At 41.1% G+C, this 26,242-nt stretch overlaps 2 protein-coding genes across 2 annotated transcripts; both read left to right on the top strand.

Annotated features, from left to right (window-relative positions):
- The first annotated feature begins 695 nt into the window (after window positions 1–695).
- Window positions 696–3,094, top strand: LOC307138402 (piggyBac transposable element-derived protein 4-like). Its single transcript, XM_079836681.1, has 3 exons — window positions 696–1,006; window positions 1,122–1,575; window positions 1,691–3,094. Exons 1-2 carry the CDS (start codon window positions 699–701, stop codon window positions 1,543–1,545), a joined length of 732 nt encoding a protein of 243 aa, XP_079692807.1. The 5' UTR covers window positions 696–698; the 3' UTR covers window positions 1,546–1,575; window positions 1,691–3,094.
- Window positions 3,095–16,424: 13,330 nt separating this feature from the next.
- On the top strand, window positions 16,425–18,730 carry LOC307134555 (piggyBac transposable element-derived protein 4-like). The gene is made up of 3 exons (XM_079830365.1): window positions 16,425–16,757; window positions 16,873–17,326; window positions 17,442–18,730. Exons 1-2 carry the CDS (start codon window positions 16,450–16,452, stop codon window positions 17,294–17,296), a joined length of 732 nt encoding a protein of 243 aa, XP_079686491.1. The 5' UTR covers window positions 16,425–16,449; the 3' UTR covers window positions 17,297–17,326; window positions 17,442–18,730.
- Window positions 18,731–26,242: the final 7,512 nt, after the last annotated feature.

Genomic DNA, 26,242 nt, shown 5'->3' with positions numbered 1-26,242 from the left:
AGGACATTACACCCCCGCCTGCAGTCTTCAGACCCTTTCGAACACCAGGCCCACAGCTGATCCCCACAGCATCATACACGGTGTTGCAGTTGTTCCAGCTCTTCATATCCACTTCATTGCTGCAGACCATTGTCAAAAACACAAATGCCTATGGGGCGATGCATCAAAAGGACCAAAAACAGTGGCAAGATATTTCTTTGAATGACATATATGCCTATATGTCACTTATAATATACATGGGAGAGATGAAAAGGCCTTCACTGACTGATTACTGGAGGAAACACAAAATTTTCCGCACACCCTTTCCTGCCGAAGTTATGTCTTCAAGGAAATTTTTTTCCATCTCCTCTGCTCTGCATCTCAGTGATCCCAAGGTGGATGCTGAAAACAACACCAAAAGAGGAACAGCTGCCTATGACCGTCTCTGTAAGCTAAAGCCAATGTATCAAGAACTGAGAGATGCATGCAAGAACTTTTTCCATCCTTTCCAGAACATTGCAATTGAGGAGAGGATGGTGGCAACAAAAGCGAGGAATGGACTAAAGCAATATATGAAGGCCAAGTCAACAAAGTGGGGATATAAACTGTTCGTGCTTGCTGACTCATTATTTGCATACACATGGGACTTTTTTATCTATGAGAGTAAATCACCTGCAGCTCCCATCCCACAGAACAAAGGACTAAGTTATGAGTCTGTCATGGCACTGGTTGATGAGAAGATGTTGGGAACAGGCTACAAACTGTTTGTTGACAACTTCTACACCAGTCCAGCGCTGTTTACAGATCTCCTGAAAAAAAACATCTGGGCGTGCGGGACTATTCGGTCCAACAGGATAGGATACCCTAAAACTGCCATGAACAAGCTTCCAAAAAGAGCTGTACAGATGTGCTCCACCATTCACAGAGGCACCGGAGGGAATGTTGTGCAGAGGAAAGTGAAAGGTGGAAATGGACAGTGGGAACCCTTGGATGTACCTGTTCCAGACTGTGTTGCAGAATACAACAGGTTTGTAGAATATTTTCAGTAATGTCATTTTTGTTTGTTTACATTTCATCTATATTGAATATCAAGAACATTTATGAAAATATTCTAAAATATGACCTATTCTATTTCTATTCAGGTTCATGGGTGGAGTAGATGTCTCTGATGCACTCATTGGCTACTACACAATCGCACACAAAACCAGAAAGTGGTATCGTACCTTCTTCTTCCACTTTGTGGACATAGCCATTGCAAATGCTTTTATACTCCACCGTCAAATGGCTGGTATGAAGAATCAGAAGCCACTGACACAGAAGCAATTCAGAGAACAACTCGTTGAGGAACTTGCTGTGTTGGTGCGTGCTGATGTTCCTTCACCCCCTCCCTCCCACAAAGATGAGACTCGCCACTTACCAGGGAACTTTGCTACAGACAGCACCAAAGGAAGGCGCCAGTGCAGGGTTTGTTCCCAAAAAACCCCGGTTTTTTGTAAGGCTTGTTCTGTGGCACTGTGCTTTCTGCCAAAGCGCGACTGCTATGCTGTTTGGCACGAACAGCACTGACTATCCAGACTGTGTTGCAGAATACAACCGGTTAGTAGAATGTATTCAGTAATGTCAATTTTGTTTGTTTGTATTTCATCTATATTGAATACCTAGAACATTTCTGAAATTATTCTAAAATATGCCCTATTCTATTTCTATTCAGGCCGCACCAGCACTGACTACACAGGACTTTTTGGATTGTTTTGCAGGAGACAACGGCCTTTTTTTTTTAAACATTTGCACATTTCACCAGCACTGACTACACAGGACTTTTTGGATCGTTTTGCTAATATTTGTATACGCAAACTAGAAATGGACTGAAATGTTCAATTAGAGAGATGAACGTCTCTGGGTACTGCCCGTTTAGTGAACTTTATACAACACACAAAACATCGTTGTACTGGGTGTGCGGTGGTAAAGGAGTTACCACCTTCCCAAAGGACTTCTCTTGGAGTGGATGTTGCTATCCAGGAATAGTAGCTCCAGGGATTCATCTTGTGGAACTGCCTAGTTCCAACTCTTTATCCAGACAAAAGAGAGCTATGCCTACTTACAGGGGATACATCCTGGCAGATCCATGGACATCGCAACAGGCAAGTGCAGGCTGGGGAATGTTCCCCTTCGGGGGAGTGGTAGCTGCACTCCAAAAAGTAAATGGACTGGCCTGGATGATAGAACAAATGAAGAATGACACTGCTGATTCAATCACTCTGATAAATGACGAAATGAGAGCAATAAGAAGTGCTGTAATTCAGAACAGACTGACTTTAGACCTTCTAACAGCCAAAGCAGGGGGAGTGTGTAAAATGCTGAATCTATCATGCTGCTTCTCAATTCCAGATCGCTACAACAATATTCATGATTTGGTAAACCACATGAAAACCATAATTGTTGATCCGCCCGTTGCATACGACTGGGGTAAAGAGATGAGAAACTGGTTCTCTAGTTGGGTGACGTATTTGAATATGTTGTTTCCTGCTATACTGGTTATTTTACTGATGATATGTCTGGGGCCATGTATTTTGAGAATTTTGCAAGGGATGATTAAGACGAGTATTGGAATGGTCTATAGAGCGCAATATTAGACTGAAAATAATCATATTAATAATCATATTCTTTTGTATTTGGTATCTGGAGAGTGACTGAGGGTCCGATACTTAGTGTCGGGAGTGCAATAACAGTGATTATTCATTCAGCCCGGCTCCCAGATAACCAATATGCATTTGCTTGCTCTTATTTGAAAGGTACTATCCCTTAAAAAACAGCCTTAGCTATTTTCCTAAAAGTGAAGCACTAAATCATAAATGATTTAAAGTGGCCATTGTTAATATTTTCTTATTTCTTGGGCTTCACTTTCTAACTTTCCTTGTATAACACTGACTTTTCTGCCATGGTACGTGTGCACAATCAGACAAAACCTTCAGTAGTCCTTGGACACATTCGCACACACCCAGACATCCCAGACAAAACATTAAGATACACATACACACATTTTGCGCACATACATGTTTCACTTACACCTTTATATATGACCTTTCTTCCTTAATAAATTTGAGAATGTTATAGTACTGGACTGTGTCTGTGGTTCCTTGAGCATTCTCCCAAGATCTTGCGCTGCAGCTGCACATCACAGGGGTGGACATCGACTGATGATTGAGAATATTGATATATTGATAGTCTACCTAAAAGTTAGATTCTAACAGCTGGGGGCTCAGTCCGGGATATTCCCAAGAAACACGGGACTGCCGAGAAGTCATCCTCCATCACAGGTAAGTTATCTTTGTATGATTTCCTGTGGTGGTAGGATTGATTGATTGATCCCATAGAAGGTAGAGATAGCCCTGGTGTTCCTGTCCAGGAAGATTTGTCTGTAAGGGTAATGTTTAAATGCACAGTGTTACAAGTAGACAGGAGGCAGACACAGATGTTAACAGGAATGGTAGTTTATTGACCACAGTAGAGCATGGGAAGTGGAGCAGGTGAGTAAATCGGTTGATGGTAGATAGGAAGGTGATATGAGTGAGAGAGTTACTGTCTTTTGCATAGAAGGTGGAATGACGCTGGAGCCTGGAGATTGCTGGAGACTGGAGATCGCTGGAGACTGGAGATCGCTGGAGGTCAGAGGGACGAACAGGAACACACCCACACAGCAGACAGGAAACACGGAAGGAGGGATACACGCTGGAGACAGGTAGTATCGATAGGAGAGTCCTTGAGGTAAGCATAGGTAGCAGTATATGCGAACGAGACCGGACGTGGAGTGCTGTGTGCGTGTGCTTCTTATAGTGCTGGTGATGAGGTGCAGGTGATAGTGATCAGTACTCTGGGGATGGAGTGCGCTGTGATTGGTGGAGGGTGGAACCTGACGTGTCTGTGACACACAGTTACCTGACAAATATTTTTTGAGTACTCCCTCCAGTGCGAGGAAGACCCGTTTAGATCTGCTCTGACGGGTAAAACATTCTGAGATAGCCCTCCAGTAGGAGGAAGGACCGTGTAGATCCGCTCTGACGGTCAAACAAGTGTTGATGGGAATATTCCGTTTAGACAATTAATAATTGACAAAGTGATTTGATTGACACCAAATATTTGACAAATTGATAAAGAGACCCCTGTGATGTGGTGTGGTAAACTAACAAAATAATCAAATCACAATTGATTAAGTGAAGGATGGGTCAAAAAATATCAAGACCAGAACAAGGGGAAACACCCCGAGACTGGATGTTTAGAAATAGTTGCGGATACTGGACCGAACTGTATTTATCAAATTTGAAAGGGTGGACTCAGGGAAAAATACAATTGGATCATTGCCCTGAAGATGGTTCTTTTAATCCAGGGGATATGGATAGTGCAGATTCGATGATTAATGGGAGATGGGGAAATCCAGAATGGAATTATAAGTACATGAAAGAGGCATACAATAAATGGAAAGAAATGAAAAAATACTGGGATAAGGGTCCAGAGAGGCCGAACTCAAAAAAGAAAAACCAGTCACCCCCATACCAGCCAGCGGTAATACCCCATGTCACACCAGTAGAATACAAGTCAGCTGTGGTGACACATGTCCCGGCGGTAGAATTCAAATCGAGCACTTACCAACATAATGTTCCTAAACATAATGTTCCTAAATTAGAAGAATTGAAACAATCCATCCCTGAAACAAAACTATACCACACCCTGACAGAGAGTAGAGACGGAGTAGAGAGTGAGACTGAACTGTGTGTAGCAGGGGGGCCACAGCTGATGAACAGAAAACAGAGCCTGCATTTATGTTTGTGAGAAGGGGAAATCAAATTTCCATACACCCTGCTAAGGCGAGTGATATTGAAAGTATATGTAACAATCTGCCTTCTCCCTCTCATCCGGTGAAATATGTCCAGATCCTAAAAAGTCATACACAATATGCAAAATTGACAGGTCCAGATTTTAAAGTAATATTACTCAGAACTCTGGGGGAGGACGTGACAGAGACAGATATAATTGACGGGTGTCCTTCTCTGAGAACAGAAAACGATAAAATGACTGGTAAAGGTACCGCAGATAATCCTAATAAGCTGCTTTGGGAAGAGGAAGAGCATTTAGAGACTTTTTATGAGGAGCTGCAAAAAATGTTAGAAAGAAAGGTGATTTCTAAAAGAGACATTTCATATGCTGCGAACACTAAACAGGAGCCGAAAGAATCAGCCGCAGCTTTCGTAAATAGATTCAAAAAAGCGTGGCAGGACGACTCTAAACTGCCAACCACACAAGATCATATCATACTGTTTATTAACACATGTTTAAACAACATGAATCCAACACAGGCCCAGCTGATAAGAGTAACCACCTCAATAATTACTGAGTTGTCTGTGGAAGAATTGTGTGCACGAGTGAGGGAATTAGATGCTGCTGGAGGATTTTCAGATAGCAGCGGGGTGACGGTTAAAACTGAACCTGCATTCATGCAGACAACAGCAGTACAGAGAGAAGGGGGTGGGCACAGGCCGGGGAAGTGTCACTATTGTGGAAAAATGGGCCACTGGTTAAGAGATTGTAGAAAACAGAGATATGATGAGGAGAGAAAGAGAAGGGGAGGGGCAGAAAAAAAGGAGAAGTCGACTGACAACCAATATCAAACAGAATGGACTCCCCAATAGGGAGGCCTACGGAGTGATAGAACCCCAAATACATCTATGCTCACTGTAAAATATGATAACAACAAAATTTATTTGCCAAATTTGGAATTGAGTGTAGATGGGAAGAAATATTTTTTTCTTATTGATACTGGTGCTAGTTGTTGCTCTATTTCTGGTTTAATATACGAGGGCCCAGTTTCAGCAAGAATTACACGCTCCGTGGGTATAGATGGGGTTCCGATCTCCTGCCCAGTGACACATCCTTTGCCTGTGGTCACAAGTGATGGTCAACATTTAATGCACAATTTTACTATTATTCCAGTCACCTCTGAACTTGCTCGGAAGGGATATAATGCACAAATTGGGGATGGAAATTGTGTTTACTGAAACTAACGTGTCTCTCTTCTTCCCTTCTGTGCTGATGGTGTCCACTGAGCCTCACCCTCTTCATGTTGATTACATGGCGAGTGAAGTGGAGGGGGAGGGAGAGATAGCGCCACTAAGACGGGTGAATCCAAAACTATGGGCTAAGCACAAGGACGAAGCAGGTTTTATCAATGTTAAACCGTACACTGCATTGCTAAAAACAAAAACACCAGTCTATGTAAAACAATACCCTCTCTCTCCAGAGAAAGAGAAGGGCACTGAACCTGTAATAGATAATCTATTGAAACAAGGCATTATCATAGATATACAGTCGCCATATAACACACCTATTAATCCTGTCCTAAAAGCAGATGGTCAAAGCTGGCGACTGACACAAGATTTGAGAAAGATCAATGATTTGATCATACCACTTTCTCCAGTGGTACCAGATGTGGTAACTATAATAAACTCAATACCACCTACACACAAGTTCTATAGCGTAATTGATTTATGTTTTTCAGCATACCGCTATCCAGAGAGTTGCAGCCACTGTTTTCGTTTACATACAAACAAAAACAACTAACATGGACACGTCTTCCTCAGGGCTACGTTGACTCGCTAGCAGTGTTCTCTGCGATCGTGCACAAAACCCTCAGCACCATTAATCTCCCACCACTGACTACGTGCTTACTACAGTAGGCTGATGACCTTCTCATCTCTGCCACGACGGCAGAGGCCTGTGAGCAGGCCTCCATTATTGTCTGCAATGTGTTGGCAGAGGTGGGGTTTAAAGTCTCGAGAAAGAAACTACAATGGGTGAAACCACAAGTCTCCTATCTGGGACACGTTATCTCTGAAGGACAAAAGAGAATCTCTCCAGACAGAGTGGAGCTGGTAAAGAGATTTACTAAACCAGACACAATCAAACAAATGCAGAGCTTTCTGGGACTGATAAAGTATTGCAGGGCTTGGATACCAGACTGTTCTTTGTATGACAAGACTCTGAGACAAGCAATTGACACCAAAGCTTCACCAAAACAAACAATCAAGTGGACTGATGAAATGGATGTGGCCTTTAAGGTATTAAACCAAGCTATCATGTCAGCACCGGCTTTGGGCCTTCCGAACTACAAAAATAATTTTAATCTGTATGTGCATGAGAGCGGGGGCATTGCGGCGGGGATACTGGCCCAGGAACATGGTACAAGTTATCGTCCAGTTTCTTATTTATCCAAAACTTTAGACAATGTTGCACAAGGTCTGCCTACATGCCTCCGAGCAGTGGCTGCTGCTGCTCTGATGGTAAGGGGTGCTGAAAAAACAGTTCTGTCATATCCATTGACATTGCACACCTCACACCAGGTAAACGCAATTTTACACAATCTTAATACACAACACATGACAGCACAACGTCGTTCAGGTTACGAAGCCACTCTGTTAGCGACAACAAATTTAACCATTAACCCATCATCTGCTCCACACATTGCTGTCATTGCTTTGAGAGAATTGCTGGATGCAGCAGACCAAAACTCTGACTCAACTTAATTGGATTTAGGGATTTTCTTCTTGAAAGAACAATACAAGTTAGGGTAGGAGTAGAGTATTCTAAAGCCCAATTTTGCAGAGCTGACCTGCGGGAGGGTAGAGAGAGCATTTTCTTGTGGTGCTCCCCGGAGCACTTGGTGCCCTACGCGCAGCACGTGATGGTAGTGGCGGCACAACTTTGTGGCAAACCTCCAGTATTTTCCACATACCATTTAAAGCAAAAAGAAGACCAAAAGCACTTATTAGAGGCACAACACTTCTTTTAGCTCTAGGTATGTGTCTATTACCAACACAATCCAAACAGAATCGTTAGACTGGACCTAACTGTTATATATATATATATATATAATATATATATATATATATATATATATATATATATATATATATATATATATATATATATATATATATATATATATATATATATATATATATACGTTCCTACTCTCACCTATGGTCATGAGCTTTCTCCGTAGGGTGGCTGGGCGCTCCCTTAGAGATAGGGTGAGGAGCTCAGTCACTCGGGAGGAACTCGGAGTAGAGCCGCTGCTCCTCCACATCGAGAGGGGTCAGCTGAGGTGGCTCGGGCATCTGTTCCGGATGCCTCCTGAACGCCTTCCCGGGAAGGTGTTTCGGGCATGTCCAACCTGGAGGAGGCCCCGGGGAAGACCTTGGACACGCTGGAGGGACTATGTCTTCCGGCTGGCCTGGGAACGCCTCGGTGTCCCCCCGGAAGAGCTAGAGGAAGTGTCTAGGGAGAGGGAAGTCTGGGCATCTCTGCTTAGACTGCTGCCCCCTGGATAAAGCGGAAGAAGATGGATGGATGGATGGATATATATATATATATATATATATATATATATATATATATATATATATATATATATATATATATATATATATATATATATATTAGACACACACACGTGTGTTTTCTCACGTGAAAACAGGAAGCAACGTCATACGCACATGACGACAAGGAGGTTACGGTGGTGCGTAAAGCGAGTTATCCCTCCCACTTCTGCTAGTTTTACTGAGATGTCTTATCCCGTGCGAATTGTCCATTAATATTACAGACGTCCTGAGGTAAAATTACTTTAACCCCACCTCCCCATGTAAAACTTGTTGGGGTAACAGCTTAGGACCCAGGACCAGTAGTGAAAAATGAAGACCAGGGGCCTCATTTATAAAACTTTGCGTAGGATTTGCGTCAGAAGTGGCGTACGGATGAAACATAGGACGTGCGTACGCACAGAAATATTCGGATTTATAAAACCGTGCGCACGCACATCCTACGCAGTTTTCCCTTAATAAATCACAATCAATTCTAAATGTAGCGCAGCTTTTGCGGCTTCATGTCACGCCCATAGTTGCCCATAAATAGTCCGTGAAACGCCCACAAGGAATATTCATCGATTGCGAAATCATGGCAAATACAGAGAGGAAATCAAAAAAACGTAACTTCACTCAATGTGAAGTAGAAATTATCGTTGGCGAGGTGGAAAAGAGGAGAAAAATATTTTTTGGAGGGCACAGTGTGGGCATTAGCCTACTAATGCCAAAAAGGCACTTGAGTGGCAAAAGGTTGCAGACGCCGTAAATACTGTAGCCTCACAACCTCGGACCGTGGCCGAAAAAAAAAAGAAATGCTCGGACATCAAAGTCGAGGCAAAAAAGCGTCTAGCGCTCCATCGCCAGAGTGTGTCTGCCACGGGTGGGGGAGAGTGGACACCGGAGCTGACCCCTCTTGATGAGAGACTGGCTTGGGAATCCCTATTAATCCCTATCCCTATTATCTACGTGGAAATGGGAAATAGTTCAGTGCAAATGTAATTTCTTGCAGCTTTCTGAATGGTTGAGACATACGTCATATGTTATTTTATCGAAAATAAAACAAACTAAAGGCATTTGCATGAATACCATGATTCCGTAGCTGATGAAGAAATTTTTACTATGAAAACAACTTTCCCCAGTGGACAATTAATACATCTAGCCTATCTATTTATCTATACATCTCCCTGATTATCTATCTATCTGTCTATCTAATTGCATCTAGCCTATATCTGCTCCGCCAGACGGACACATTGACGAGAATATCAGTTTTGTAAATTATTTCGTTCTGTTTACCATATTATTTATGAGGACATGCCAAAACATGCCAATATTTCACTTTTTTTTTTTTTTTTTTTTTTTGCATTTCTGTTGTAATTTTCGTTTGATTTTGTTTGTTTTACACTGCAGATCGATCAAACGGGTGTTCGTGTAGGCTGTTAATTGCAATACTTGCTTTGTGAAGTCTTCAAGTTATTTATGAGAGGCAGTATTGCCATTTCTTTTACACAACGGTCTACAGTTTCACGTGTTTCTTCCATCTGCCGACGGTGTCGCCATTTCTCATTTCACCCGTTTTTGTGCGTACGCCTGGGTCAGAGCTTGCGTGAAGGACCGCACATTTTCCCGTCAAGTTTGCTTTTTATAAATACCAATTATTGCGTAGAGAGTGGCGTACGCCTTCTTTTGTGCGTACGCAACGTTTATAAATGAGGCCCCAGGAGTCAGATTAATTAAAGAAAATTTTACTGAAGAATAGTTTGCAGTTTCATCAGCAGAAGCCAGCTCAAGAGGAGTTCGTAGGCCGCGCTCCCTCTAACAGTCTCCCCGCCTCCGTCTAACGTACATACAATTTTCTGAACAGTTATACTGTTTTCAAGGTCTAGACACGTCATTACTGCCATGTGGAATGATTCTGATTGGTTCTAACAACATGCAACGTAAGCAACTTTCCACACGTAGACAGATAGGAGCATATATCTCTAAAAATGCGTAGACTTGATGTCGCCCAGACCCAGATTAGTCTCCAGTGACCTCGGAGGTCACAGAAAAGCGTCTATAGGTCTGGCATCGCCTGCAGGAAGGCCCATATCCAATACTGGATCTGCACAAATCATACAATGCACACACACACAATACTCCAGAGAATACCAGTTTCCATCAAGGTCGGAACATCTTAACTAACTATCAACAAAGCACTTCTCCAAAATATGCTGATACTACATTTAGTACAGAAGTGACTTTATTATATTCTATAAAGAAAGAAAAGTATATCAGAGAGGTACATTTCTGTTACATTTTGAGTCCCCAAAAGAGTCACATAGCTGTAACATAGATGACCCCGGGGGTCACTTTAGGAAGACATACAGTTAACACATGCTGAGCTCTATTCACTTCAAACACCAAGGACATTTGCCTGTCAGCACGTCTTGACACAGACATCAGAGCTGGATTCAAAAGCACAGAGCAACTAAAACACTACAATATCCAAAATCACTCCTTGAATATAGAGAACTGATTTATCAAATGTAGGAAATGGTTATAACTTGATTATCATTCATTCTTATTTTAATATTGATTAAATATTTAATATTTAATATCATTCTTGAAGGATATGTGTCTGATGAAGAGACAAGTGATGTTTGGCTTGACCCTTGACCCTTCAAACTAATCCCGTCCGAATAGGGCTTAAGACATCCTCAAGGAAGTGTATGTAGTCCAGTATTTTTTAAAATTATGATAAATTATATTTTTAGTAACCTTAAAGGTGACATAGGAAGGGCATTATTTGCAGACGACGGGGCAATATGGAAAAGAGGACGTAATATTCCAAGTGTATCACAAAGATTACAAAAAATGAAGATGAATGGGCAAGTTATTGGAGTTTCATATTATCTGTGGCTAAAACTCAAGTTATGTTTTACAAAAGGGAAAAAAGTACCAGAGGCTAAGTTGAAGTTATATAAACATCAGCTGGAGCAAGTCCCAGTAGTTAAATATCTTGGTGTATGGATGGAATCTAGACTGACTTTTGCAATGCATGCTAAAAAACTTATCAAGAAATGTAAAACAGGAGTAAATATTTTATGATGATTATCTGGGGTTGAATGGGGAGCTCGTAGATTATCTTTGAAAAGAATATATTGCACATTAATTAGATCAAGTTTAGATTATGGAAGTATAATTTACGGATTTGCGTCTGAAACCACACTCAAAAAGATTGAAGCAATTCAGAATCAAGCTTTAAGAATATGTTGTGGTGTGTTCAGAACATCTCCCATTGCAGCTATACAGGTAGAAGTTGGGGAAGCTCCTTTATACATTCGTAGGTATAAACTTACAATTAAAAGCTTTGGATGGATTGCTAACAGGGAAGCAGAAGTAGTTGGTATAGTAGACTTTGATGTTAGTCCAACTGTGATATTATCCAGAATACCTCCATGGATCTTTCCTATGCCAATAGTGGACTTTCAAATACAAATAGAAATTAAGAATACGAAAGAAAGCCCTAAGAACGTTATTGCACAGAAGTATTTAGATCAGATTTATTCATCGTGGTTACATGGTTCTAAAGACCCCATCTCTGGAAGAACAGCTGCTGCAGTATATATTCCTAAATTACAAACCAGGATTAAGAAAAGAATAACTGATCATGCATCTGTGTATGCATCAGAATTAATTGCCATGATGGTGGCACTCCAGTGGGTAGAGGATGTAAAACCTAGACCAGTAGTAATATATTCTGACTCTTATGCAGCAATATCAAGCCTTGCATGTGCACTAAAATCATCAAGGCAAGATATTATATAAGAGATTCTTTCAAGTTTGCTAAGACTAAGTAATGTAAGCTTAGTAAGTTTTTTTTTATGGGTTCCAGCTCATGTGGGTGTGGAGGCTAATGAAGTGGTTGATAAACTAGCTAAGCAAGCTCTAAAACATTCAGAGATCGAAATACAAGTGACTCTTAGAAAAAAGAGGTTAAAGGGAAAATTAAAGAATTTATTAACAATGAATGGCAAGAAATATGGAAATGTGATAGTAAGGGCAGACATTTGTATAATAATATTCAGCATCAAGTGGAAAATGGAAGAAGTGTTTTTAGGAATAGGAAAGAAGATACAATTATTTCTCGCATCACAATAGGGCACACTAGACTAAATCACTCTTTGTCTAAGCCTTGCGAGGACGTGCCCGTCCTGAAGCGCTATTTTTCAATGAAAAGCTTATAACGGCTGTATTTTTGCATTAATGTAAGCAATACACATCAAAACAAGTATAAAGAAAAACAGAGCACATACCAGTAGTGTCCTAATTACGAGCCACTGCTAAAAGTTCCAGAATGAATGGAAAGGTGAGGCTCCACTGAATAACATCCCATAGAGCATTTTTAATCCAACGAAACAATAACGGTGTAATATTGATGGTTAATCCTTTGTTTACATCGCATTTCTTCGGAGCGAAGTATCATACTAGACTGTTATGCAATAAAATAATGCACCAAAAACCGTCTCCCGGTAGCATAAAGTGACATGGGTTTATAGCTTAGAATGTTACGAACATAATAACACCACCCGCACTCAAAAACATGCAAAGATAGCCGGGATCTAGTCCAAAATGATAAATAGGAAAAGGATCTACTGCCTGCTTTGATATACTATTATCAACTGGCCAGAATTTTGAGATTGCAATTGACATGAATGACTATAATGCATTAAGAGCTCGCTCAAGTGCTGAGGAGCTAAACCATTTAATGCTTTCAAATAAAGGATTGATATCAAAGAGTACACCCAAGTTCCTAACTGACGACAAAGACTTGACAGAGCAACCATTATGTGTTAAACAGTATTCTAGGTAAGTATTGTATCAAATGTTTAAATGTAAGTACAAATCAGTTAAAGACACTTAATAAAGAGTGGGGCCATTTTGTGCATGTAAACTATATTTTGCCAACTGCACTTTAAACCCGAATATGTTGGCAAAACTCAAAAAATTTGAGGCAATCCGTTTCCACATTTGTAGAATTAAATCTAATTTTCATATGAGACCCCAGAATAGATTTGGATCAAAATGAAAGCCCTAGCAATCAACCAGAGAACCGTAGCAATCTTCTAGCACTTAAAGTGCCCTAGAAAATACATAGCTGCCACACTCTTACACCACAATAACTATTATTTTGTATTTATTCAGTTCATGCCTTCCTTTGTTTGATTTCCCACCACTCTTTAGTTACTACGGTCACCATCATTATGAGTTCTGTGTCTTACTAAAAATGATGTGCTCATCCAATGATATTGTCTGAATATCTGGAGCCAATAAAAGCATTGAATCGTCATGACTGACAGAAAATGTAGCCAATGAGCACACGATTCCAACGATACCTGACATGTATAGAGACAGAGCGACACGCGTCATAATCTGAAGACCACGCCCACCGGGGGGGAAAACAATCCAACGCTCTCCATGGACTTTGCATTGCGTGAAGCGGCCTTTTTGTCATTTCGGACTTATAACAAAAAACTGAACAATGTATAAAAGCTGATATGTGACAAGGTGTACAGCAAACAAGCTAAACAAAACCCAGAAGCAAAAACCCAGACGTTTTTATAAGCTGTTGATCCAAAAAACGAGCGTTTAAGTACAAAAAAGTGGATTCAGGCCATTGAGACAGAGCGCCCGGGTCATATTACACTGAGAACTACGACGACTAGAGGGGAACGTAATCAGCGACAGTAAATATAATATATAAAACTGACATTTTGATATTTGACTTAACAGTGACAAAATGTTTACTGCACACATAGACATATTGAGGCATACTGAGTGTCAGGATCCCAAAATTTACCCATTCTTCCTGCTGAAGCTTCACTTCGTATTGCCTGTATCCACTTTTATCTTCTTAAACGCTCGTTTCTTTGGGTCGACAGCTTATAGAAACTTATTTCTGTGTTTTTTAGCTTGTTTGCTGTACACCTTGTCACATATCAGCTTTTAGACGTTGTTCTGTTTTTTGTTATAAGTCCGAAATGACAATGAGGCAGCCTCGCGCAATGCAAAGTCAATGGAGAGCGTTGGATTGTTCCCCCCCCCGGTGTGGGCGTGGCCTAAATACGCTCTGTCTCTATATATTCGTCACATGGGCGTGATTATTTATTCATTTGAATCTGGCGCTCTCTCTCTCTCTCTCCACGAGTAGCTGCGACGTAGTCTGTGACACACCTCCCCTGTCATTTGCAGTAACTGTTTACTTACTGGGCGGAATTTATTATCAAATGGATCGTCAAAAGAAGTTTTTTTCTGCTGAGGATGTTTTATTTGAGCTCACTCGAAGCAGCGACGTGGAAAACATTGAGGAGAGTGAAGACAGCGATGACGGTGATATGCTTGTTGACGGAGCTGATCCAATAATATACCGGTGAGTTGCTATGTGTAGTTGTTTATGTATATTGAGAATGTGTGTGAGAATGTATTTATTTTATTTTTTCTGTGTGCTAGAAAAAATGCAATATACCAGTATGCATTATCCATATGCTGATATTTTGCATTTTTCCTAGCACACATGGGGAAAAATTATATATAATTTTCCCCCATGTGTGTGATTGTTGATTTTATGTCTGGCCATCAATATGAATGCTCACTGTATCACCGGCCATTAGATTGATTGTAGGACTGTGTGCGAATGTATGGGCCGCCGTCAATATGAATGCTCACTGTATAGCCGGCCATTAGATTGATGTTTGGGCTTTGTGAGAATGTACAGGTGGCCGTCAATATGAATGCTCACTGTATAGCCGGCCGTTAGATTGATGCTTGGGCTTTGTGAGAATGTATAGGTGGCCGTCAATATGAATGCTCACTGTATAGCCGGCCGTTAGATTGATGCTTGGGCTGTGTGAGAATGTATAGGTGGCCGTCAATATGAATGCTGTCTAACCGACTGCCCATCAGTTTCATTGTTCATGGGATGGCCTGTAATTAGAGTGAATGATGACGGTGTGATTGTTGATTGAATGGGCAAACTATACAGAAGTATTAATTCAATTCAATTCAAATTTATTTGTATAGCGCTTTTCACAATACACATTGTTTCAAAGCAGCTTTACAGAAAGTGCTAATGCAGTGCTAATTCTCTTTCCTTTCCTTGCCATTCTACAGGCATCAGGTTGAGTCTTCGGATGAGGAATGGCAGCCAAGCACCAGCCAACCAGCAGAAAAAAGAAGAAAGCTTTCAGATTCTTCAAGATCTGCACCTGTAGACCTGAATCGGCCAGTAAAAGGGAGAGGCAAAAAGAGGGTCAGAAAAACCAAGTCCACACCCGCTGTGTCCCCAAGCACCCCTACAGTAAAGTGGAACTGTTCAACTGACGAGGACATTACACCCCCGCCTGCAGTCTTCAGACCCTTTCGAACACCAGGCCCACAGCTGATCCTCACAGCATCATACACAGTGTTGCAGTTGTTCCAGCTCTTCATATCCACTTCATTGCTGCAGACCATTGTCAAAAACACAAATGCCTATGGAGCGATGCATCAAAAGGACCAAAAACAGTGGCAAGATATTTCTTTGAATGACATATATGCCTATATGTCACTTATAATATACATGGGAGAGATGAAAAGGCCTTCACTGACTGATTACTGGAGGAAACACAAAATTTTCCGCACACCCTTTCCTGCCGAAGTTATGTCTTCAAGGAAATTTTTTTCCATCTCCTCTGCTCTGCATCTCAGTGATCCCAAGGTGGATGCTGAAAACAACACCAAAAGAGGAACAGCTGCCTATGACCGTCTCTGTAAGCTAAAGCCAATGTATCAAGAACTGAGAGATGCATGCAAGAACTTTTTCCATCCTTTCCAGAACATTGCAATTGAGGAGAGGATGGTGGCAACAAAAGCGAGGAATGGACTAAAGCAATATATGAAGGCCAAGCCAACAAAGTGGGGATATAAACTGTTCGTGCTTGCTGACTCATTATTTGCATACACATGGGACTTTTTTATCTATGAGGGTAAATCACCTGCAGCTCCCATCCCACAAAACAAAGGACTAAGTTATGAGTCTGTCATGGCACTGGTTGATGAGAAGATGTTGGGAACAGGCTACAAACTGTTTGTTGACAACTTCTACACCAGTCCAGCGCTGTTTACAGATCTCCTGAAAAAAAACATCTGGGCGTGCGGGACTATTCGGTCCAACAGGATAGGATACCCTAAAACTGCCATGAACAAGCTTCCAAAAAGAGCTGTACAGATGTGCTCCACCATTCACAGAGGCACCGGAGGGAATGTTGTGCAGAGGAAAGTGAAAGGTGGAAATGGACAGTGGGAAACCTTGGATGTACCTGTTCCAGACTGTTTTGCAGAATACAACAGGTTTGTAGAATATTTTCAGTAATGTAATTTTTGTTTGTTTACATTTCATCTATATTGAATATCAAGAACATTTATGAAAATATTCTAAAATATGACCTATTCTATTTCTATTCAGGTTCATGGGTGGAGTAGATGTCTCTGATGCACTCACTGGCTACTACACAAGCGCACACAAAACCAGAAAGTGGTATCGTACCTTCTTCTTCCACTTTGTGGACATAGCCATTGCAAATGCTTTTATACTCCACCGTCAAATGGCTGGTATGAAGAATCAGAAGCCACTGACACAGAAGCAATTCAGAGAACAACTCGTTGAGGAACTTGCTGTGTTGGTGCGTGCTGATGTTCCTTCACCCCCTCCCTCCCACAAAGATGAGACTCGCCACTTACCAGGGAACTTTGCTACAGACAGCACCAAAGGAAGGCGCCAGTGCAGGGTTTGTTCCCAAAAAACCCCGGTTTTTTGTAAGGCATGTTCTGTGGCACTGTGCTTTCTGCCAAAGCGCGACTGCTATGCTGTTTGGCACGAACAGCACTGACTATCCAGACTGTGTTGCAGAATACAACCGGTTAGTAGAATGTATTCAGTAATGTAAATTTTGTTTGTTTGTATTTCATCTATATTGAATATCTAAAACATTTCTGAAATTATTCTAAAATATGCCCTATTCTATTTCTATTCAGGCTTCACCAGCACTGACTACACAGGACTTTTTGGATTGTTTTGCAGGAGACAACGGCCTTTTTTTTAAACATTTGCACATTTCACCAGCACTGACTACACAGGACTTTTTGGATCGTTTTGCTAATATTTGTATACGCAAACTAGAAATGGACTGAAATGTTCAATTAGAGAGATGAACGTCTCTGGGTACTGCCCGTTTAGTGAACTTTATACAACACACAAAACATCGTTGTACTGGGTGTGCGGTGGTAAAGGAGTTACCACCTTCCCAAAGGACTTCTCTTGGAGTGGATGTTGCTATCCAGGAATAGTAGCTCCAGGGATTCATCTTATGTTCCCCTTCGGGGGAGTGGTAGCTGCACTCCAAAAAGTAAATGGACTGGCCTGGATGATAGAACAAATGAAGAATGACACTGCTGATTCAATCACTCTGATAAATGACGAAATGAGAGCAATAAGAAGTGCTGTAATTCAGAACAGACTGAATTTAGACCTTCTAACAGCCAAAGCAGGGGGAGTGTGTAAAATGCTGAATCTATCATGCTGCTTCTTAATTCCAGATCGCTACAACAATATTCACGATTTGGTAAACCACATGAAAACCATAATTGTGGATCCGCCCGTTGCATACGACTGGGGTAAAGAGATGAGAAACTGGTTCTCTAGTTGGGTGACGTATTTGAATATGTTGTTTCCTGCTATACTGATTATTTTACTGATGATATGTCTGGGGCCATGTATTTTGAGAATTTTGCAAGGGATGATTAAGACGAGTATTGGAATGGTCTATAGATCGCAATATTAGACTGAAAATAATCATATTAATAATCATATTCTTTTGTATTTGGTATCTGGAGAGTGACTGAGGGTCCGATACTTAGTGTCGGGAGTGCAATAACAGTGATTATTCATTCAGCCCGGCTCCCAGATAACCAATATGCATTTGCTTGCTCTTATTTGAAAGGTACTATCCCTTAAAAAACAGCCTTAGCTATTTTCCTAAAAGTGAAGCACTAAATCATAAATTATTTAAAGTGGCCATTGTTAATATTTTCTTATTTCTTGGGCTTCACTTTCTAACTTTCCTTGTATAACACTGACTTTTCTGCCATGGTACGTGTGCACAATCAGACAATACATTCAGTAGTCCTTGGACACATTCGCACACACCCAGACATCCCAGACAAAACATTAAGATACACATACACACATTTTGCGCACATACATGTTTCACTTACACCTTTATATATGACCTTTCTTCCTTAATAAATTTGAGAATGTTATAGTACTGCACTGTGTCTGTGGTTCCTTGAGCATTCTCCCAAGATCTTGCGCTGCAGCTGCTGCCACACATCACGGGGGTGGACATCGACTGATGATTGAGAATATTGATATATTGATAGTCTACCTAAAAGTTAGATTCTAACAGCTGGGGGCTCAGTCCGGGATATTCCCAAGAAACACAGGACTGCTGAGAAGTCATCCTCCATCACAGGTAAGTTATCTTTGTATGATTTCCTGTGGTGGTAGGATTGATTGATTGATTGATCTCATAGAAGGTAGAGATAGCCCTGGTGTTCCTGTCCAGGAAGATTTGTCTGTAAGGGTAATGTTTAAATGCACAGTTACCTGACAAATATTTTTTGAGTACTCCCTCCAGTGCGAGGAAGACCCGTTTAGATCTGCTCTGACAGGTAAAACATTCTGAGATAGCCCTCCAGTAGGAGGAAGGACCGTGTAGATCCGCTCTGACGGTCAAACAAGTGTTGATGGGAATATTCCGTTTAGACAATTAATAATTGACAAACTGATTTGATTGACACCAAATATTTGACAAATTGATAAAGAGACCCCTGTGATGTGGTGTGGTAAACTGACAAAATAATCAAATCACAATTGATTAAGTGAAGGATGGGTCAAAAAATATCAAGACCAGAACAAGGGGAAACACCCCGAGACTGGATGTTTAGAAATAGTTGCGGATACTGGACCGAACTGTATTTATCAAATTTGAAAGGGTGGACTCAGGGAAAAATACAATTGGATCATTGCCCTGAAGATGGTTCTTTTAATCCAGGGGATATGGATAGTGCAGATTCGATGATTCATGGGGGATGGGGAAATCCAGAATGGAATTATAAGTACATGAAAGAGGCATACAATAAATGGAAAGAAATGAAAAAATACTGGGATAAGGGTCCAGAGAGGCCGAACTCAAAAAAGAAAAACCAGTCACCCCTATACCAGCCAGCGGTAATACCCCATGTCACACCAGTAGAATACAAGTCAGCTGTGGTGACACATGTCCCGGCGGTAGAATTCAAATCGAGCACTTACCAACATAATGTTCCTAAACATAATGTTCCTAAACATAATGTTCCTAAACATAATGTTCCTAAATTAGAAGAATTGAAACAATCCATCCCTGAAACAAAACTATACCACACCCTAACAGAGAGTAGAGACGGAGTAGAGAGTGAGACTGAACTGTGTGTAGCAGGGGGGGCCACAGCTGATGAACAGAAAACAGAGCCTGCATTTATGTTTGTGAGAAGGGGAAATCAAATTTCCATACGCCCCGCTAAGGCGAGGGATATTGAAAGTATATGTAACAATCTGCCTTCTCCCTCTCATCCGGTGAAATATGTCCAGATCCTAAAAAGTCATACACGATATGCACAATTGACAGGTCCAGATTTTAAAGTAATATTACTCAGAACTCTGGGGGAGGACGTGACAGAGACAGATATAATTGACGGGTGTCCTTCTCTGAGAACAGAAAACGATAAAATGACTTGTAAAGGTACCGCAGATAATCCTAATAAGCTGCTTTGGGAAGAGGAAGAGCATTTAGAGACTTTTTATGAGGAGCTGCAAAAAATGTTAGAAAGAAAGGTGATTTCTAAAAGAGACATTTCATATGCTGCGAACACTAAACAGGAGCCGTAAGAATCAGCCGCAGCTTTCGTAAATAGATTCAAAAAAGCGTGGCAGGACGACTCTAAACTGCCAACCACACAAGATCATATCATACTGTTTATTAACAGATGTTTGAACAACATGAATCCAACACAGGCCCAGCTGATAAGAGTAACCACCTCAAGAATTACTGAGTTGTCTGTGGAAGAATTGTGTGCACGAGTGAGGGAATTAGATGCTGCTGGAGGATTTTCAGATAGCAGCGGGGTGACGGTTAAAACTGAACCTGCATTCATGCTGACAACAGCAGTACAGAGAGAAGGGGGTGGGCACAGGCCAGGGAAGTGTCACTATTGTGGAAAAATGGGCCACTGGTTAAGAGATTGTAGAAAACGGAGATATGATGAGGAGAGAAAGAGAAGGGGAGGGGCAGAAAAAAAGGAGAAGTCGACTGACAACCAATATCAAACAGAATGGACTCCCCAATAGGGAGGCCTACGGAGTGATAGAACCCCAAATACATCTATGCTCACTGTAAAATATGATAACAACAAAATTTATTTGCCAAATTTGGAATTGAGTGTAGATGGGAAGAAATATTGTTTTCTTATTGATACTGGTGCTAGTTGTTCCTCTATTTCTGGTTTAATATACGAGGGCCCAGTTTCAGCAAGAATTACACGCTCCGTGGGTATAGATGGGGTTCCGATCTCCTGCCCAGTGACACATCCTTTGCCTGTGGTCACAAGTGATGGTCAACATTTAATGCACAATTTTACTATTATTCCAGTCACCTCTGAACTTGCTCGGAAGGGATATAATGCACAAATTGGGGATGGAAATTGTGTTTACTGAAACTAACGTGTCTCTCTTCTTCCCTTCTGTGCTGATGTCCACTGAGCCTCACCCTCTTCATGTTGATTACATGGCGAGTGAAGTGGAGGGGGAGGGAGAGATAGCGCCACTAAGACGGGTGAATCCAAAACTATGGGCTAAGCACAAGGATGAAGCAGGTTTTATCAATGTTAAACCGTACACTGCGTTGCTAAAAACAAAAACACCAGTCTATGTAAACAATACCCTCTCTCTCCAGAGAAAGAGAAGGGTATTGAACCTGTAATAGATAATCTATTGAAACAAGGCATTATCATAGATATACATTCGCCATATAACACACCTATTAATCCTGTCCTAAAAGCAGATGGTCAAAGCTGGCGACTGACACAAGATTTGAGAAAGATCAATGATTTGATCATACCACTTTCTCCAGTGGTACCAGATGTGGTAACTATAATAAACTCAATACCACCTACACACAAGTTCTATAGCGTAATTGATTTATGTTTTTCAGAATACCGCTATCCAGAGAGGTGCAGCCACTGTTTTCGTTTACATACAAACAAAAACAACTAACATGGACACGTCTTCCTCAGGGCTACGTTGACTCGCTAGCAGTGTTCTCTGCGATCGTGCACAAAACCCTCAGCACCATTAATCTCCCACCACTGACTACGTGCTTACTACAGTAGGCTGATGACCTTCTCATCTCTGCCACGACGGCAGAGGCCTGTGAGCAGGCCTCCATTATTGTCTGCAATGTGTTGGCAGAGGCGGGGTTTAAAGTCTTGAGAAAGAAACTACAATGGGTGGAACCACAAGTCTCCTATCTGGGACACGTTATCTCTGAAGGACAAAAGAGAATCTCTCCAGACAGAGTGGAGCTGGTAAAGAGATTTACTAAACCAGACACAATCAAACAAATGCAGAGCTTTCTGGGACTGATAAAGTATTGCAGGGCTTGGATACCAGACTGTTCTTTGTATGACAAGACTCTGAGACAAGCAATTGACACCAAAGCTTCACCAAAACAAACAATCAAGTGGACTGATGAAATGGATGTGGCCTTTAAGGTATTAAAACAAGCTATCATGTCAGCACCGGCTTTGGGCCTTCCGAACTACAAAAAGAATTTTCATCTGTATGTGCATGAGAGCGGGGGCATTGCGGCGGGGATACTGGCCCAGGAACATGGTACAAGTTATCGTCCAGTTTCTTATTTATCCAAAACTTTAGACAATGTTGCACAAGGTCTGCCTACATGCCTCCGAGCAGTGGCTGCTGCTGCTCTGATGGTAAGGGGTGCTGAAAAAACAGTTCTGTCATATCCATTGACATTGCACACCTCACACCAGGTAAACGCAATTTTACACAATCTTAATACACAACACATGACAGCACAACGTCGTTCAGGTTACGAAGCCACTCTGTTAGCGACAACAAATTTACCATTAACCCATCATCTGCTCCACACATTGCTGTCATTGCTTTGAGAGAATTGCTGGATGCAGCAGACCAAAACTCTGACTCAACTTAATTGGATTTAGGGATTTTCTTCTTGAAAGAACAATACAAGTTAGGGTAGGAGTAGAGTATTCTAAAGCCCAATTTTGCAGAGCTGACCTGCGGGAGGGTAGAGAGAGCATTTTCTTGTGGTGCTCCCCGGAGCACTTGGTGCCCTACGCGCAGCACGTGATGGTAGTGGCGGCACAACTTTGTGGCAAACCTCCAGTATTTTCCACATACCATTTAAAGCAAAAAGAAGACCAAAAGCACTTATTAGAGGCACAACACTTCTTTTAGCTCTAGGTATGTGTCTATTACCAACACAATCCAAACAGAATCGTTAGACTGGACCTAACTGTTATATATATATATATATACGTTCCTACTCTCACCTATGGTCATGAGCTTTCTCCGTAGGGTGGCTGGGCGCTCCCTTAGAGATAGGGTGAGGAGCTCAGTCACTCGGGAGGAACTCGGAGTAGAGCCGCTGCTCCTCCACATCGAGAGGGGTCAGCTGAGGTGGCTCGGGCATCTGTTCCGGATGCCTCCTGAACGCCTCCTGAAGGCCCCGGGGAAGACCTAGGACATGCTGGAGGGACTATGTCCTCCGGCTGGCCTGGGAACGCCTCGGTGTACCCCCGGCAGAGCTAGAGGAAGTGTCTAGGGAGAGGGAAGTCTGGGCATCTCTGCTTAGACTGCTGCCCCCGCGACCCGGCCCTGGATAAAGCGGAAGAAGATGGATGGATGGATGGATATATATATATATATATATATATATTAGACACACACACACGTGTGTTTTCTCACGTGAAAACAGGAAGCAACGTCATACGCACATGACGACAAGGAGGTTACGGTGGTGCGTAAAGCGAGTTATCCCTCCCACTTCTGCTAGTTTTACTGAGATGTCTTATCCCGTGCGAATTGTCCATTAATATTACAGACGTCCTGAGGTAAAATTACTTTAACCCCACCTCCCCATGTAAAACTTGTTGGGGTAACAGCTTAGGACCCAGGACCAGTAGTGAAAAATGAAGACCAGGAGTCAGATTAATTAAAGAAAATTTTACTGAAGAATAGTTTGCAGTTTCAGCAGAAGCCAGCTCAAGAGGAGTTCGTAGGCCGCGCTCCCTCTAACAGTCTCCCCGCCTCCGTCTAACGTACATACAATTTTCTGAACAGTTATACTGTTTTCAAGGTCTAGACACGTCATTACTGCCATGTGGAATGATTCTGATTGGTTCTAACAACATGCAACGTAAGCAACTTTCCACACGTAGACAGATAGGAGCATATATCTCTAAAAATGCGTAGACTTGATGTCGCCCAGGCCCCGATTAGTCTCCAGTGACCTCGGAGGTCACAGAAAAGCGTCTATAGGTCTGGCATCGCCTGCAGGAAGGCCCATATCCAATACTGGATCTGCACAAATCATACAACGCACACACACAATACTCCAGAGAATACCAGTTTCCATCAAGGTCGGAACATCTTAACTAACTATCAACAAAGCACTTCTCCAAAACATGCTGATACTACATTTAGTACAGAAGTGACTTTATTCTATTCTATAAAGAAAGAAAAGTATATCAGAGAGGTACATTTCTGTTACATTTTGAGTCCCCAAAAGAGTCACATAGCTGTAACATAGATGACCCCGGGGGTCACTTTAGGAAGACATACAGTTAACACATGCTGAGCTCTTCTCCCTTCAAACACCAAGGACATTTGCCTGTCAGCACGTCTTGACACAGACATCAGAGCTGGATTCAAAAGCACAGAGCAACTAAAACACTACAATATCCAAAATCACTCCTTGAATATAGAGAACTGATTTATCAAATGTAGGAAATGGTTATAACTTGATTATCATTCATTCTTATTTTAATATTGATTAAATATTTAATATTTAATATCATTCTTGAAGGATATGTGTCTGATGAAGAGACAAGTGATGTTTGGCTTGACCCTTGACCCTTCAAACTAATCCCGTCCGAATAGGGCTTAAGACATCCTCAAGGAAGTGTATGTAGTCCAGTATTTTTTTAAATTATGATAAATTATATTTTTAGTAACCTTAAAGGTGACATAGGAAGGGCATTATTTGCAGACGACGGGGCAATATGGAAAAGAGGACGTAATATTCCAAGTGTATCACAAAGATTACAAAAAATGAAGATGAATGGGCAAATTATTGGAGTTTCATATTATCTGTGGCTAAAACTCAAGTTATGTTTTACAAAAGGGAAAAAAGTACCAGAGGCTAAGTTGAAGTTATATAAACATCAGCTGGAGCAAGTCCCAGTAGTTAAATATCTTGGTGTATGGATGGAATCTAGACTGACTTTTGCAATGCATGCTAAAAAACTTATCAAGAAATGTAAAACAGGAGTAAATATTTTATGATGATTATCTGGGGTTGAATGGGGAGCTCGTAGATTATCTTTGAAAAGAATATATTGCACATTAATTAGATCAAGTTTAGATTATGGAAGTATAATTTACGGATTTGCGTCTGAAACCACACTCAAAAAGATTGAAGCAATTCAGAATCAAGCTTTAAGAATATGTTGTGGTGTGTTCAGAACATCTCCCATTGCAGCTATACAGGTAGAAGTTGGGGAAGCTCCTTTATACATTCGTAGGTATAAACTTACAATTAATTATTGGGTTAATATAAAAGGTCATAAAGAGAGTCATCTAGTAAAGGGAGTGATAGAAGAAAGCTGGGAACACTGGAACAAAAACATTAAAAGCTTTAGATGGATTGCTAACAGGGAAGCAGAAGTAGTTGGTATAGTAGACTTTGATGTTAGTCCAACTGTGATATTATCCAGAATACCTCCATGGATCTTTCCTATGCCAATAGTGGACTTTCAAATACAAATAGAAATTAAGAATACGAAAGAGAGCCCTAAGAACGTTATTGCACAGAAGTATTTAGATCAGATTTATTTATCGTGGTTACATGGTTCTAAAGACCCCATCTCTGGAAGAACAGCTGCTGCAGTATATATTCCTAAATTACAAACCAGGATTAAGAAAAGAATAACTGATCATGCATCTGTGTATGCATCAGAATTAATTGCCATGATGGTGGCACTCCAGTGGGTAGAGGATGTAAAACCTAGACCAGTAGTAATATGTTCTGACTCTTATGCAGTAATATCAAGCCTTGCATGTGGACTAAAATCATCAAGGCAAGATATTATATAAGAGATTCTTTCAAGTTTGCTAAGACTAAGTAATGTAAGCTTAGTAAGTTTTTTTTATGGGTTCCAGCTCATGTGGGTGTGGAGGCTAATGAAGTGGTTGATAAACTAGCTAAGCAAGCTCTAAAACATTCAGAGATCGAAATACAAGTGACTCTTAGCAAAAAAGAGGTTAAAGGGAAAATTTTACAGAATTTAAAATTAAAAATTTAAAAGAATTTATTAACAAGGAATGGCAAGAAATATGGAAATGTGATAGTAAGGGCAGACATTTGTATAATAATATTCAGCAGCAAGTAGAAAATGGAAGAAGTGTTTTTAGGAAT

The sequence above is a fragment of the Gobio gobio genome (assembly GCF_949357685.1).
Source record: "Gobio gobio genome assembly, chromosome: 1".
Classification (NCBI taxonomy): Eukaryota; Metazoa; Chordata; class Actinopteri; order Cypriniformes; family Gobionidae; genus Gobio; species Gobio gobio.
The sequence above is the reverse complement of the archived record's forward strand: the minus strand, read 5'-3'. Positions and strand labels throughout refer to the sequence as shown.